The sequence below is a fragment of the Berghia stephanieae genome, chromosome 3 (assembly GCF_034508935.2).
Source record: "Berghia stephanieae isolate SIO BIC M18660-M18661 chromosome 3, UCSD_Bste_1.3, whole genome shotgun sequence".
NCBI lineage: Eukaryota > Metazoa > Mollusca > Gastropoda > Nudibranchia > Aeolidiidae > Berghia > Berghia stephanieae.
The window spans coordinates 57,407,126-57,421,948 of record NC_088362.1 but is presented as its reverse complement, the minus strand read 5'-3'; the positions used below and the strand labels follow the sequence as shown (position 1 = coordinate 57,421,948).

The 14,823-nt window shown below is 38.7% G+C and overlaps 1 protein-coding gene across 1 annotated transcript; it reads right to left on the bottom strand.

Annotated features, from left to right (window-relative positions):
• Window positions 1–1,186: 1,186 nt before the first annotated feature.
• On the bottom strand, window positions 1,187–13,646 carry LOC144968068 (uncharacterized). Its single transcript, XM_078906039.1, has 3 exons — window positions 12,792–13,646; window positions 5,417–5,522; window positions 1,187–4,293 (listed from the first exon to the last, which is right to left on the bottom strand). Exons 1-3 carry the CDS (start codon window positions 13,420–13,422, stop codon window positions 2,061–2,063), a joined length of 2,970 nt encoding a protein of 989 aa, XP_078762165.1. The 5' UTR covers window positions 13,423–13,646; the 3' UTR covers window positions 1,187–2,060.
• Window positions 13,647–14,823: the final 1,177 nt, after the last annotated feature.

Below are 14,823 nucleotides of genomic sequence, written 5' to 3'. Positions count from 1 at the left end.
TGCCAATGAATCTGTCTTTTATGGTCCATTTAGACGTACAGACATTTCGTACGCGGTCGGACGAACATGATTCGACATGGTGGATGTGGGTCACCGCGAATCGACAGATGTCGACGAGAGGAAGTTCCGTTTAGACGTAGAGATAATTGTTCAGCGTCGGATCTGGGACTATAGACACACACGCAAACACACACACACACACACACACACACACACACCACCGCCACATAAAATTTTTTTAAATAAATTGAGCTTTTATATAGCGCAATATCCACTAAACGTGCTCAAAGCGCTTTACAAGGGGTCCCTGGCCAACAGCAACACATAACATGTAGGACGAGACATGACGCCCGTCAGGCGATATTACAAATTTTTGGGACAGAGACAACGCTGTTAACGGCCAGGTACTCATTTTACACCTGAGTACGGTGAGAGAATGTGAGTAAAGAGCCTTCTCCAAGGACTCAACTATGCGCCGAGCGAGGCTCGAACCCAGGACCTTCCGATCCGAAAGCGATTATACCACACAGTATAAACAAATGATTGACTTCACTCACTCAATAGAGAGAGAGACCCCTTTCCATAGTTTGAAGTAAGAGGGACTTCAGTGAAAACTAATCACCCACGATGATCCGTCAACATGACGACAAGAAAATATCATGCGGCTCCTAATATCAGGAGTTTGGGCGGACATCCCTCGGACGACATTGAAATTCCTCGTTGACACGCTCAGTTTTCATGAGTTTTTGGTCAATTATCCATAATTTGTGGAAATCCGTCGGACCGTGTACGAAAAGTCTGTACGTCTCAACGGGCCATTAGTTGTGTCCGACCATTGCGTTACTATCAGGCCATGAGTTTACGAAGGCGATGGTCCGACACAGTAAATACTATTTTATTTACAACATTTCTCGCTGCTTGATGGTTTCAAAGAGTGAACGAAAACCACAAATCACATACCAACTCAAAGGCACTAGCAATAACGCTTTGGTGACAATCCCATGATTTTTCATTCTTGTAATAGGGTTCCAAAGTCGTGACGTCACTTCCTCTTAAAACGTTCACAGCAACCAAATGTGATTCCACTTGGAAATCATTAAAACCGACAGTCCTCCATCTCCGAGTGATGTCGACAATGGTGCAAATTATTGAACCATTTTAGCAACGAAAAATTCGACCAATTTGATTTTCTTTTTTAAAACAACTGTGTTCGTAGTAAAGACCACAGCTTTATTCTTTCTGTTGAGTGTGAGGCCAAAAGAGCCATTGCTTGGCAGGTGTGACGTCGCACTTTTTGTCCCTATTATTATTTTGTCACCAATCAATGTAGGTACTGAATTAGGTAGCAAATGCATCAACTTATACCGATACATGAAGTAACGCTTCTTTTGTGATCAAAAGTTAATAAAGTATTTTGTCATTGTATGGCAGTATTGCACTCGAAACACAAGGGAATCAATATATACACTTCTACAACGTCCATTGCATTGAAACACGCACTTAAAATGTCAAATCATATATTCACAATTTTAGTAGCTAAAACATTGATCTCATATTCGACAGAACAAACGAACTGCTCAATCTCAATGCACGTTTCACGAATGACCTTATCGCATTCATTTACATATAATATTATGTATCAACACCCTCAATATATTTTTTAATTATGTTTTGGGCAATCCGTAATAATTTTTCTGGCTTCAATTCATGAAAAAGAAGGTACTTAGTGGCTGCCAATAAACAATGTTGTTGAACGCGCACAGTTCACAAATGTGATATATATGGGACCTGCCCAATTTCTCTCTTTGAGATTTGGCGTCACGATTTACAAATGTTTGGAATTACATTGCATATGACGAAAATAAATGGATGTTTTAAACCCGTTTACTAATATGGCGATCAGGTTAATAGACAGACATCTGTAGACGCGAATTAAAAGTTCTATTGCTACTGATGTCTATTCTTATGTGAATATAATAAGATAATATGGTGATAACATCGAATTGAATACAACAAAAATAATTCTACACTTTTTGATTGTTTGTTTGTTTGTTTCAATATTAATTATTCAGCCCTTTCTTCTTCATGGCATTCTGCAATTCGCCCATATCAAGTTTTCCAGCGTTGTCCAAACTGTTACTACTTCCGGTGAATGATTTCTTTGGCGTTTTGGATAATATTTCATGTGTCCCCAATTTTTGCCCGTTTTCGTTTCTGTAGCCGGCTTGGCTTCTTCCTGTGATGTCTTTCGGATTTCTGGTCGTTTCTAAACTTTTCCCTCCTTGATTTCCAGGGAGCGCTTTGGCTTCTTTGACCGGTGAACGAGGAGTCGAATACACACCTGAAAACTCATCATCTTCCGGTATTTTCTGCGAAATGCCTATCAACGGAGATGATTTGTCTATAGGAAGTACAGCTCTTTTCCTTCCACTTCCAATTCTTTGTGGGTTGTCTTTTCTAGACAGGTTGTCGAGGGTGAGAGATTTAAAGTTTTTAGGCGTTGTCCTTGGTTTGTTTTCCACATCAGCCCTCGGAAGTGTTTGACTATATGAATGGGCCTCGCTTGATTTTGGAGAAAGAGTATTGCTTTGTTCCCTTTGATTTTGAATCTTAAGAGGTTTTGGCCTATTCAGGCGTGGGGGAGGCGGTTTGGAGGCAGGTGGCAATGATCTGGTTCCTAGTTTAATTTTGTTTTGGTCTATGTTGTGAAAGAAGGGCGATTGAGATATTTCCTTTGGTGTGTCGTACTCTGCCTCTTCAGTCTCTGAGTCTTGTGTATCTGATGCCACAGAATAAATATTATTGGTCTCTGGAGTGTTGACGTAATTTGCTTGCGGTGGTTCAATAGAGGAATTTGTTATTTTGGGTGTTTCGAGTTCAGGGTGATGTCCAACTTCTGGGTTTGTTGATTCGCACGATATAGACTTCTTAAGTGTATCACCTTTGTTCTTTCTTATATCAATACTGGCAGGCATAGAAGAGCTCAGAAATTTTTCAAACGATGCTGGTTGAGATTGTGGGCATTGATCGGAAGCTTTTACTGATGCAGGCATATCGTATATTTGATCTAATTCACTAGGTGTTTCGTAAAGGCAAGAATTAGGAGTTGACAGTTTCCGAGCTTGCAGCTCAAAATTGTCGTATATCTTTAACAATTCGTCTTCATCTGTCGGACTAGTGAGGTCTAGATTATCTGGACACAGATATGTCTCTGGACGATTCTTTTTTGTGTTCTCATAGTCCGATTCATTCGATATTTCACATTCATTATCTGAAGAGGGTGACATGTAATAATCACTTACGGGTACTTTTAGTTCGGGGTTCTGGCATTTGGCATTTGGTGAGGAGCCATCCGATTTATTATCTGATTTTTTAATTTGACCTCGTCGTAGTCGATCCAAAGCAGCCGTGGGTACGTCATAATAATTGTCAATGTCCTGGTCAGCATCGATTCCAGAATCCCTTGAGAGTTGTGATGGACGGTGGTCAGTATCCGGTTCAGAATCTTCACATTCATAGAAATGTTCTGACGCAGTCGGAGTGTGCCCCAAATGTTTATTGCTATGTGTAGAAACATCGGCGTCTTCTGATTTGATCCCAGTCTCATCGATAACGTTTCCTTTGGTCACATCTTGGTCTTTGTCTGTGCTGAGTTTTATCGACCCTTCCTTCTCGCCTTCAAAACCATCGTTGTCTTGACCAAAGTGCTCACGTAATTCTTTTTGACTCGCCGAGTAGTTGACGTATACATTACATTCAGGATCACCATCAGATGCCTTTCTCTCCAGGAGAGGGTTATCAGAACTTCGATTGTCATTTCCAGGGGATGTACGATCAAGCGTATAATTGGCGTAGACGTTTTGTTCTGAAGACGGCCGTGAATGATTTTCTCGTTGAGAATCAATCGAGCTAGCTTCTCCTTTGATTGGGGACTCATCAGGACCAGACGAGTGATTGCTGTATACATTTTGCTGAGAAGATTGTGGCCGACTTGTCGGGGGAGAAACTGATTGTGAGATATCAGTTTTTACGTTGGAATCCACATGGTCGTCTGCTTCGTTTTGCTGTTGGCGTTGCTGCGGTTGCTCTTCATTTTTATTCACATCCCAGATGGTCAGGTATACTTCATCCTTGTGATAAGACACAGCGCCATTGTTGTTGAAACACACCACCCCTCCCGCTGAATTTGGGCGTATCAGTTCCATTCTCTCACTGACGTTGACTGTCGGACTGGAAGGGCTATCTGGCAACCCGCAGGGTGCTGTGATGTCCATGGAACCTGAATGTCTGCGTCTGAAATTTTAAAATAAAAAAATAGATGGAGGGAAATTTATTTCTTATTTTTTCATCAAAATGTGGAACACTAGTCAAATAGTAAATCTATGATACTAAACCATGTTCATAAATTTAATTAGATAACTATAACAAAACCCTTGAAAGGAAATAAGTTTCATACTTGCTTATGATAATTTAGATTAAGAAAAGCTGTAACACTTAAAAATACATTCAACCAGTTAACTGTCATACGCTGGAAAGACATTAAAAAATAATAACTTTAGCTTTTATATAGCGCGATATCCACTAAACGTGCTCAAAGCGCTTTACAAGGGGTCCCTGGCCAACAGCAATATGTAACATATAGAACGAGACATGACGCCTGTTGCAATATTTTACGACAGAGACAACGCTGTTAACGGTCGGGTACTCAATTTACACCTGAATACAGTGAGAGAATGTGAGTAAAGAACGTTTTCCAAGGACACATTTAACACCTGATTACGGTGAGAGAATGTGAGTAAAGAGCCTTTTCCAAGGACTCAACTATGCGTCAAGCTAGGCTCGAACCCAGGACCTTCAGATACGAAAGCGAGTGTCATATCACTAGACCACATAGCCGCCTATTTGTCTATTTGAAAATTTAAAATTTCGTTGCTCTAAAGAGATAAAAATAGTTGCGATAGTTAACTTTATAGAGGATTACATAACGTGTCACCATTCGTTAAATCATGTAGGACTCTAGCATCAACTTTCAGAATACGATCAGAATTTTTATTAAGTTTTATTGACTCTGAGATGATCATGAAGTTCGGACATTGGAGCCCAAAAAAAAAATAATAATAAAAATAAAGATAAGATTCCCTTTATTCATCTCATAGGGGAAATTTTTCTCTCGGGTCTATTCCAAGGGAAGACTGAAATAACCCAGGCGCCAGCCGCAGTGCAGCGCCGCAAATAGAGCTAAGGCGAGGTGACTTGCTCAAGGCCACACAGCGCAGCGGCGGGTGATCGAACTCGGTACCTTTTGGGTACGAAGAAAAGACTGTACCGCCGAACCACGTTGCCCCCTTTCATAATCGTAACTTTACGATATTCATATCTTCGTAATAGTAAACAAGCCTGTCTATAGGCGACTCACTTGAACAGCTTGTTCCGATGTTTTCGAGTCCACAAGATAAGGGCAGCGATGATGACGATGAGAAAGAGACCACCCAAGATGGATCCAACGATGACGTAGTTTTGGTCTGAAAATAGACGGGCAATTTAGAAATTTATAAATACACAATATTCCACCCCTCTCCCTAAATAGTAACGCGTAATGATATCAAGTATGATTGATTTAAATTAAGTGAGGGGCGCCATGTCTCGTTCTGCCTGTTACGTGTTGTTGTTGGTATGGGACGGAGATAAAGATAAAGGGAGTAAATCTGACTCATGAATGAACAACACAAAACAAACGACGTTTCAGCCCTTGGCCTTTTTCAAATAAACACAGAATACATATATATTTATATTAGATTGTCATAATAATATAGGCGAAAATTTGTAAATGAGCGTGTAAGTGTGTTTGTTTGTTTACAAATTTTCGCCTATATTATTATGACAGTCTAATATAAATATATATATATATTCTGTGTTTACTTGAAAAAGGCCAAGGGCCGAAACGTCGTGGTTGTGTTGTTCATTCATGAGTCAGATTTACTCCCTTTATCTTTATCTCGATTTTATTGACTCATTAAGGCACCTCTAGTTATTGGTATGGGACTCCTTGTAAAGCGCTTTGAGCACGTTTAGTGGACATTGCGCTATATAAACGCTCAATATGTATTAATTTAATTTATAATTTATTATACTCAATACCCACTCAGACAATGTCAACTTGATCATACTTTATACACCTTCTCGAACACTGTAAGCTAAGTAATCAATCAATCCATCAAATTACAGTAAACCATTGATACTCGTATATCATAGATTTGAAAATCAACAAGGTCACATCGTTACGTCATCCATGATATTTGATCATCAAAAATTGTTTCACTCTGCCGTTTCATTCGAGTCTAGTTTCTTTCTTTTTTTCTTTTTTTTTTTTTGGTTGTTGTGAGAATTTATTGGTGTTGCTTTGGTATTTTATTTGAGTTTAAGTATTGTTTTATTTTATTTTATTTTATTTTTTATTTTTTTGGGGGGGGTCTTTTTATTTGGGGTTGGGAACAGGTTGTTCTGATTCTGTTTTGCTTCTTCTTTTTTTAAACTCTAATATTCTCTCAAAATTAATTTTTTGATTCTTCATTTGTTAATATCATTACTACTGGATATTGCTTTTCACGTTGCACTACGAAATAAGAGCGATATGAAACTGACTTATTCGTCCCAAATATCTGAAGGCTCTCGAACACCTCCACAAACACAATGGCAAAACTGTCAAGATCTCTCGATCCTGATACTTTACCTTTGGAATTCGCAAAGTCCCAAGTTTGAGAGTTGTTGGGGTTTTTTTTTTTAGACAAGATGAGGGTCATTTTAATCGATCGATATTTGAAGGACGAGTTTTCTGGTCAACATTTTTAATACGCAAAGTTTAGTTGTTGTTTTATTAATATTTTTTGTTGTTGATTTTCTTTTCTTTCTTTTTTTGGCCGGGGGGGGGGGGTTCAAAGCATGAAAGCACGATGCACAGCCTCATGAACAATAAATAATGACAATATGATATTGTGTGGGTGTCCCTAGCATTTAGAGTGTGTAATTCAACTCAAGAAAGTAGACTTGGTCTTATGGATCTTATCCCAGGTGGAGCAGGCACTTTTGTTGATGATAACAAGAAATGAATTGAGTAGGAAAGTGCAGGAAGACAATAGAGAATAAAATTTTCGCGGCGGCGATGGGGGCTCGAACCCGCCACTTAACTGATACGACAACTCCGGCTGGCCGGGGAGAGCGTAACGCTACCGTATGAACAATCCGCCACTCTAAAAAACAAAAAAAAAAAAAGTGGTTTCAAACTCTATGTCTATCTTGAGCTACTCTCCCAGGCTTCTTGAGGTCATGGGTTTAATATATATATATAATATAGTTTTTTTGTGTTTTTTTTTTTGGTATGAGTATGACTGTGTAACTTTGTATGTGCTCGTGTGTATATGCGTTTATAATATATGTATGTTTGTGTGTGTGTATGTGTGTGTATGTGTGTATGTGTGTGTGTGCGCAATCAATGTCAATGAGAATTCAATACAATACAATATTCTCATCTCATGTAGTTCCATATCTGAAGCAGACGTCGGAGGTCATCTTCCGCCAAGCTGATCTATCTCTTGCCAATTCTATTAAAGCAGCGCCACCTTTCTCAGCTTCATCTGTCCAAGTTCTTATCCCTTTCAAATACGTTATTCTTTGTCTTCCTCTTATTCTTTTTCCATTCATCTTTCCAGTCAAGGCGAGTATTTCCAAACCAGGGTGGCGGATAATGTGTCCTAAAAATTCCATTTGGCGTTTGATGATTTTTGTTATCAGTGATCTTTTTCTGTTGGCCATTTCTAAAATTTCTTCATTTCTTTTCCTTTCCATCCATGACACCCTCATCATTCTTCTGTAAAACCACATTTCCACTGCCTCCAGTCTTTTAACCATGGTCTTGTTTATGGTCCAGCTCTCACAACCATATAGCAGCACAGACAGTACATAGCAATCCAGGACTTTGATTTTTGTTTTCATGCTAATATTCCTGTTTTTCATAATTGTATGCAGCTGGTTGAATGCATTCTTCGCCATACCTATTCTTTTCTTTATTTCACAATCTGATTTTCCATTGGATGTTACATTGAAGCCTAAATATTTGAAACATTCAACTTGTTGTATTGTTTGTCCTCTGCTTGTTATTACACAGGCTGGTGGGTTATTATTTTTAGATACCGTCATACATTCTGTTTTAGATATATTCAGTTCCAGTCCCATATTTTCACTACTCCTGACTACAACATCCAGTAATTCTTGTAGTTCATGTTCAGATTCTGCCAGTAGAACCGTATCATCTGCATACCTCAGATTTGTTACATTCTTTCCTCCAATACACACCCCCTTCTTATGTTCGATATCTCTTAATATCATTTCACTATAGAGGTTGAATAAATCTGGAGACAAAACACACCCCTGCCTAACTCCTCTTCTAATAGGTGTAAAACTGCTTAGCTCGTTGTCAACACGCATTGCTGCTTCTTGTTCCCAGTACAAATTCCGTAATATTCTTAAATCTTTACCATCAATGTCCAAAGATGATAGAATTTTGAATAGTTTTTCGTGTTGTACTTTATCAAAGGCTTTTGAATAGTCGATGAAACACATATACAGATCTTTATTTACTTCAATACATCTTTCCATCAGCATTGATAATGTGAATATTCCATTTCTGGTACCCTTGTCCTCAACAAAACCAAATTGCATCTCCCCAATTTCAGGTCGTATTTTATTTCTTATTCTTAGTAAAATTATCTTCAAAAGAATTTTTGTGAGGTGGCTCATTAGGCTAATATTTCTGTGTTGTTCACAATCAACTGCCCCTGGCTTTTTTGGTAGTGCTATAAAAATGGATCGTTTCATATCAGTTGGCATTTTTCCTGTGTCATACACTTGATTTAGAAGGTTTGTGATGAATTCAATCCCCCATTCACCCAGGCCAGTCAAGGCTTCAATTGTTATGGCATCAGGTCCTGCAGCTTTTCCATTTTTCATGCTTTTCATGACGTTCCTAACTTCATCTTTCATTATAGAAGGCCCTTCCAGTTCTTTTATCATAGGCATTTCTCCTCGATTATCAAAAAAAAGTTCTTCAATATATTCTGACCATCTGTTTAGAATGCAGTCTTTGTCCATGATGGTGTTTCCACGCTTGTCTTTGATGCATCCACTTTTAGCACCTGATTTAGTTTTGTTTGTCACTTCTTTGATTTTCTGATGGAAGAATTTGCCATTTTTTTCTTTGCAGGACATTATATAGTGACATTGTTCATTTATCCAGTCTTCTTTAGCTTCGTTGCATTTTCTTTTTATCTGCCTGTTCAGAGTCTTGTATTTTTCTTCCTGATTTTTGGCCTTTCTTCTCTCATTCATTAGTTCTAATATCTCTGGAGTAATCCACTTCTTCTTCTGCAACTTAAGTGTGGTTGGAACATTTTCTTCTAGTGATGCAGCAACACTGTCTTTAAACTGCTCATATTTCTCTTCTATATCTGTTAGTTCTCCAAGCACTTCAAACTTGTTTCTTACTGATAGTTCAAATTTTTCTTGTATCTTCTGTTCTTCCCGGAGAATGTCTAGTTGGTATTTAGGTTTAGCCTTTGCTCTTTTGCAGATTTTCAATTTAACTCGTATGGGGCATAGCACAGGTATATGATCGCTGTTACAGTCAGCCCCGGCATAGATTTGGCATACAAAACCGAGTTTCGGAAACGTTTGCTGATGAGTATGTAATCTATTTGGTTTCTCACTCCATCTCCAGGACTTTTCCATGTCCACTTCCTTCTATTGTGGTTTGTTGACCAAGTATTTGTGATTGTCAGATCATGTTGACGGCACCATTGAATAAGACGATCACCTCTGTCATTTTTGTCTCCCAGACCATGTGGGCCCACAATATCTTCTATTCTTTCTCGGCCCACCTTGGCATTAAAATCGCCCATGATGAGTTTTATGTCTGAAGACTTAAACTGATGCATTGCTTTATCTATTTGTTGATAGAAATTTTCCACTTCTTCATCATCGTGACTGGTGGTTGGGGCGTATATTTGTAAAATATCAAAATCAAAAGGTTTTGCTTGTAGTTTGATTGCCATTACTCTGTCTGATATGGGCCAGAATCCTTTGACTGCTCGCGCCGTTTTATTATCTAGTATAATTCCAACTCCCCTTTGGTGTTCTCCTCCTCCTGAGTATATAATTTTACAGTCATCATAATTAAGTTCTCCTGCTCCTTTCCATCTAACTTCTGATAATCCTAAAACATTGATATTCAATCTCTTCATTTCCATAACTACATTTGCTAATTTTCCTTTCTATACAATATTATCACTTCCTTTTTCATAAGTGGATGATGATTTCTATTTTTTTTTTTTAATTATTATTTTGTTATCTGTAAAATCGTGTACAATTGTTCTATCAACTGTTCACAAACATATCACCTCTTATCGACCGATGTGTCAAAAGATAATATATCAGTGAATATTAATATTTTATCTGTAAAATACATAGGTGACGGAAGCACCCTTGAGCGAATCCATTCGTTGCATATTGTAAGAACTTAACATATTAACCAGTTAATGCCGTACTCTTGGAAGGCACGTATAGATGGAAAGAAGTTGACGTCACTCGACTCTTTATGATTGTTTTTAGGCAGCCATTTTGCTGATTACATTTTACTAAATCAGATCAATCAGATTATAAACGTCCAAGGTTATTACACACAGATGTGTGTGTTGTTGGTTCGTTATATCCGGCTGGCGGAAGATTTGAGTATTTTTTTCTAAACGCACAGTATCGATTTTAAAATCTGGCAAAAAAAAACAAAAAAAAAAACAAAAAAACTCGTTCTTCAAATATCAATTGATTTAAATTACCCTCAACTTGGCAAAACTCTCAAACTTGGGACTTCACGAAGTCTTCATTAAAGTCCCAGGATTGAGAGGGGTTTTTTTCATCCAAGGTGAGGATCATTTCAATTGATCGATATTTGAAGGACGAGTTTTCTGGCCAAAATTTTAAATACGTGTTATTCCAGAGTACGACAGTTAACTGGTTAATATTGAGACATCTTTTTATCATTGGTTAAATGATTTGTAGTTATCAATAAGGACGACCTGAAATTGTTTATCACTATCTTGGTATAACCAGCAGATTACGTAATGAAAAATGAAGAAATTGCTCCTTTACTTTAAATTAGGCATTTATATAGCGCAATAATATCCATTAAACGTGCTCAAAGCGCTTTACAAGGGTCCCATGCCAACAGCAACACTTAACATGCAGGACGAGACAAATACCAGTTAGGCGATATTACAATTTTTATCCGACAGTCAGAGCTGTTAACAACTATGTACTCATTTTTACCTGAGTGCGGTGAGGGAATGAGATCGAGTTCAGAGCCTTTTTCAGGGACTCAACTATGTTGAGAGATGGCCTCGAGCTCTGGACCTTTCGATCCGAAGGCGAGTGTCATACCACAAAACTACATAGCTGCACGGTGTAAGCGTTTAAGCAGCTGAGCTGTACTGTGTCTCGATTGTAAATAAAGGCAAGCGGTATGGAACGTGGTCAGTGACCGAAGGGGTGGCAAAGATGTCAAGACTCTGGCCCCGCAGTTGTGTCCATGGATAACTTTTTTTTTCAAACAGTGCCCTTCTCGACACATGAGTAAATGAGTATTTGGATACCGGGCAGTGATGAATGTTATAAGAGCCTACCACAAAATTGGCGCCCAGCTGACAAAGCGTATCGAAGGAAATGGAAATATGGTAACGTATAGACTTCTGCCTTGTAAAAGGGATTTTGTAAAGTGCATTGCGTATGAGCTACTCTTGAAAAAACTCTTAACAGATAAGCATCAATAAATGAAGTGAGTAGGAAACTGCCAGAAGACAATACAGAATAAAAAATTTCGTGGCGGCGATGGGGACAGGAACCCGCGACCTTACTGGTACGACAACTCCGCCTGGGCGGGGAGAGCGTGACTCTACCGTATGAACTATCCACCAGACGGCAACTCCGCCTGGCCGGGGAGAGCGTGGCTCTACCGTATGAGCTATCCACTAGACGACAACCAGTAGGTCTCGGTTTTTGTGTCCTTAGACACAGGTTGCTTTTCACATTCTATTCGAATCCGTCAATTTCTACTCCATGAAATGGAGAGCAAAACTTGGTTTCATACATTCCCCGATGGTGATGGGAAAGAGATGAAGCATATTGAAGCGCATTGAGCAATGTGGCAACGTTTTATGAGTGGTCAGATAATATGTCATATCATATTAATCAGATAAATACCGTACTCTGAAAAAACTGTTTAAAAATTTGGCCAGAAAAAAGGTCCTTTAAATATCGATCGATTTAAACGACCCTCTTCTTGGCCGGAAAAAAAACTCTCAAATCTTGGATTTTACGAAGTCCTAGATTTGTGAGTACTTGCCAAGATGAGGTTCATTTAAATCTATCGATATTTGAAGAACGAGTTTTACTGGTAAACTTTTAAATACGAGTTTTACTGGCAAACTTTTAAATACGAGTTTTCTGGCAAACTTTTAAATACGAGTTTTACTGGCAAACTTTTATATACCAGTGTTCTGACAAAACTTTTATATACCACTTTTCTGAAAAACTTTTATAAACCAGTTTTCTGGCAAACTTTATTTACCAGTTTTCTGGCAAACTTTTATATACGAGTTTTCTAGCAAACTTTTAAATACGAGTTTTCTGGCAAACTTTTAAATACGAGTTTTTCCAGAGTACGGCAGTTAACTCGTAACATTACTCACCAATGCCTCCTATTAGACCATCGGCCTGTGAATGGCCAGCTGTGCCTTTATGATCAATACCATTAAAGGATTTTGTTGGAAATGGCGCGCTTATATTCCTGGAAGTCATGGTCTCGTCTGTGGTCACGTTCAAAGGTAACTCTGTCGTCGTGAGCGTCGTCTTCCGTTTTGTTGTTGTCTTCTTGTCTCCTCCAGATACTTTCTTTATCTTTATTGACTGTTGTCGTGTCCTGGTAGTTCTGGTCCTTCCAAAAGTCAATGGTGTACTTGTGACGACAGTAGTAGGTACGGTAGTTTTAGGGGTCCGGTTTGAACCTGGCGCTGCCGAGCTATCCGTTGCTAATTTTGTATTTTTTGTATAGAATAAAATTGATGTGTTGTTTTGCGGATTATGCAATGTGTTGTTATTGTTATGAATCGTAAACATGTGTTTGATTTGTTGATCAGCCCCAGATTCTGTCTGACTGTTTGTTGACTTAATATTGTTACTCACTATCGCGTTCTTAGCCATCTTTGGTGTTATTGATCGTGGTGGTGGTGATGGTGACGATGATGGTGATGATGATGATGGTGGTGGTGGTGGTGATGATGATGATGTTTTTAACGTTGGTTTCGCTGATGGTGGCGGCATGTTTATCTTCGTCGCTGCCTTTGTAAGTAAGGTGATAGTTTTATTGATTTTGTTGGGGATGAGGGGGGCTGTTGTTGTTGTTGCTGTTGTTGTTGTTGTTGTTGTTGTTGTTGTTGTTTATGTTGTTGTTGTTGTTGTCGTCGTCGTCTTTGTCTTTATTGGAGAGGTTTTGATCCTCGTTCCATTTCTTGACGAATTTCTCTATATCTGGTTAAGAAGTTGCTCTAGTCAGCAAAACATAAAACGAAAAATAAACGAGTTAATATTCAAAGCTGGTAGGTTGCAACATGTATGTATTTTAAAAAGTGGTCTGGGTAAAATTTGTTAAATAGTTAGTTTTTGCTTATTTATTTACCGGGGGGGACCCGATAGCTCAGTTGGTAGAGCACTCGTTTCACACGCAAAGGAACTGAGATCAATCCTGGGTGAAGCAGAACTTTTTTTTTTCTGTGTGACCCCTCCCCCCCCCCCTTCCCCACCCCCGCCCCCCAATCCCTGCCCAGAGTAAAGAGCCTTTTCCAATGACTCAACTACACATTTTACACCTGAGAACGGTTAGAGGATATGAGGTCAGAGCCTTTTTCAGAGACTCAACTATACGCCGCGCAGAGCAGGACTCGAACTCATGACCTTCCGATCCGACAGCGAGTGTCCTACCACAAGACCACATAGCCGCACGAAAAGCAATAATAAAGCTATAATAAACTCAGAGGTTTGTTGTTTGTCTTTTTATATCATCTAAGGAAAACTTAAATTATTTTCCACAATTTAAACAATGAGCTGATTTATGTAATAAACAAAAATGAATATAACAGCTTCAAAAAAAAAAAAGAACAAAATACCAAACACGGATCGTGTTTGGTTCAAAATCCTTCTTCAGCCAACAACAACAAAAAAAACAATAAAGACATAACTAAATACATTCCTAAACTCCAGATTGACGACAGAGAAGTTTAAGAAGCAATTCTTATTGTGCGGCTATGTGGTCTTGTGGTATGACACTCGCTTTCGGATCGGAAGTCCTGGGTTCGAGCCTCGCTCGGCGCATAGTTGAGTCCTTGGAAACGAATCTTTACTCACATTCTCTCACGTACTCAGGTGTAAAATGAATACCTGGCCGTCAACAGCGTTGTCCCTGTCGGAAAATATTGTAATAAACCCTAACAAGGCGTCATGTCTCGTTCTAAAAGTGACGTGCTGCTGTTGGTCAGGGTCCTTTGTAAAGCGCTTTGAACACATTTAGTGGATAATGGGCTATGTTAAAGCTCTATTAAAAAGCTTTATTACTATTGTATGTAAATCAATGACTCACTCTAGGACAAATATTATTATATCGTCGACGATCACAACAGTTATACGTCCTTCAAATTGTAAAGAAATAACAGACACTTCTATAGATCA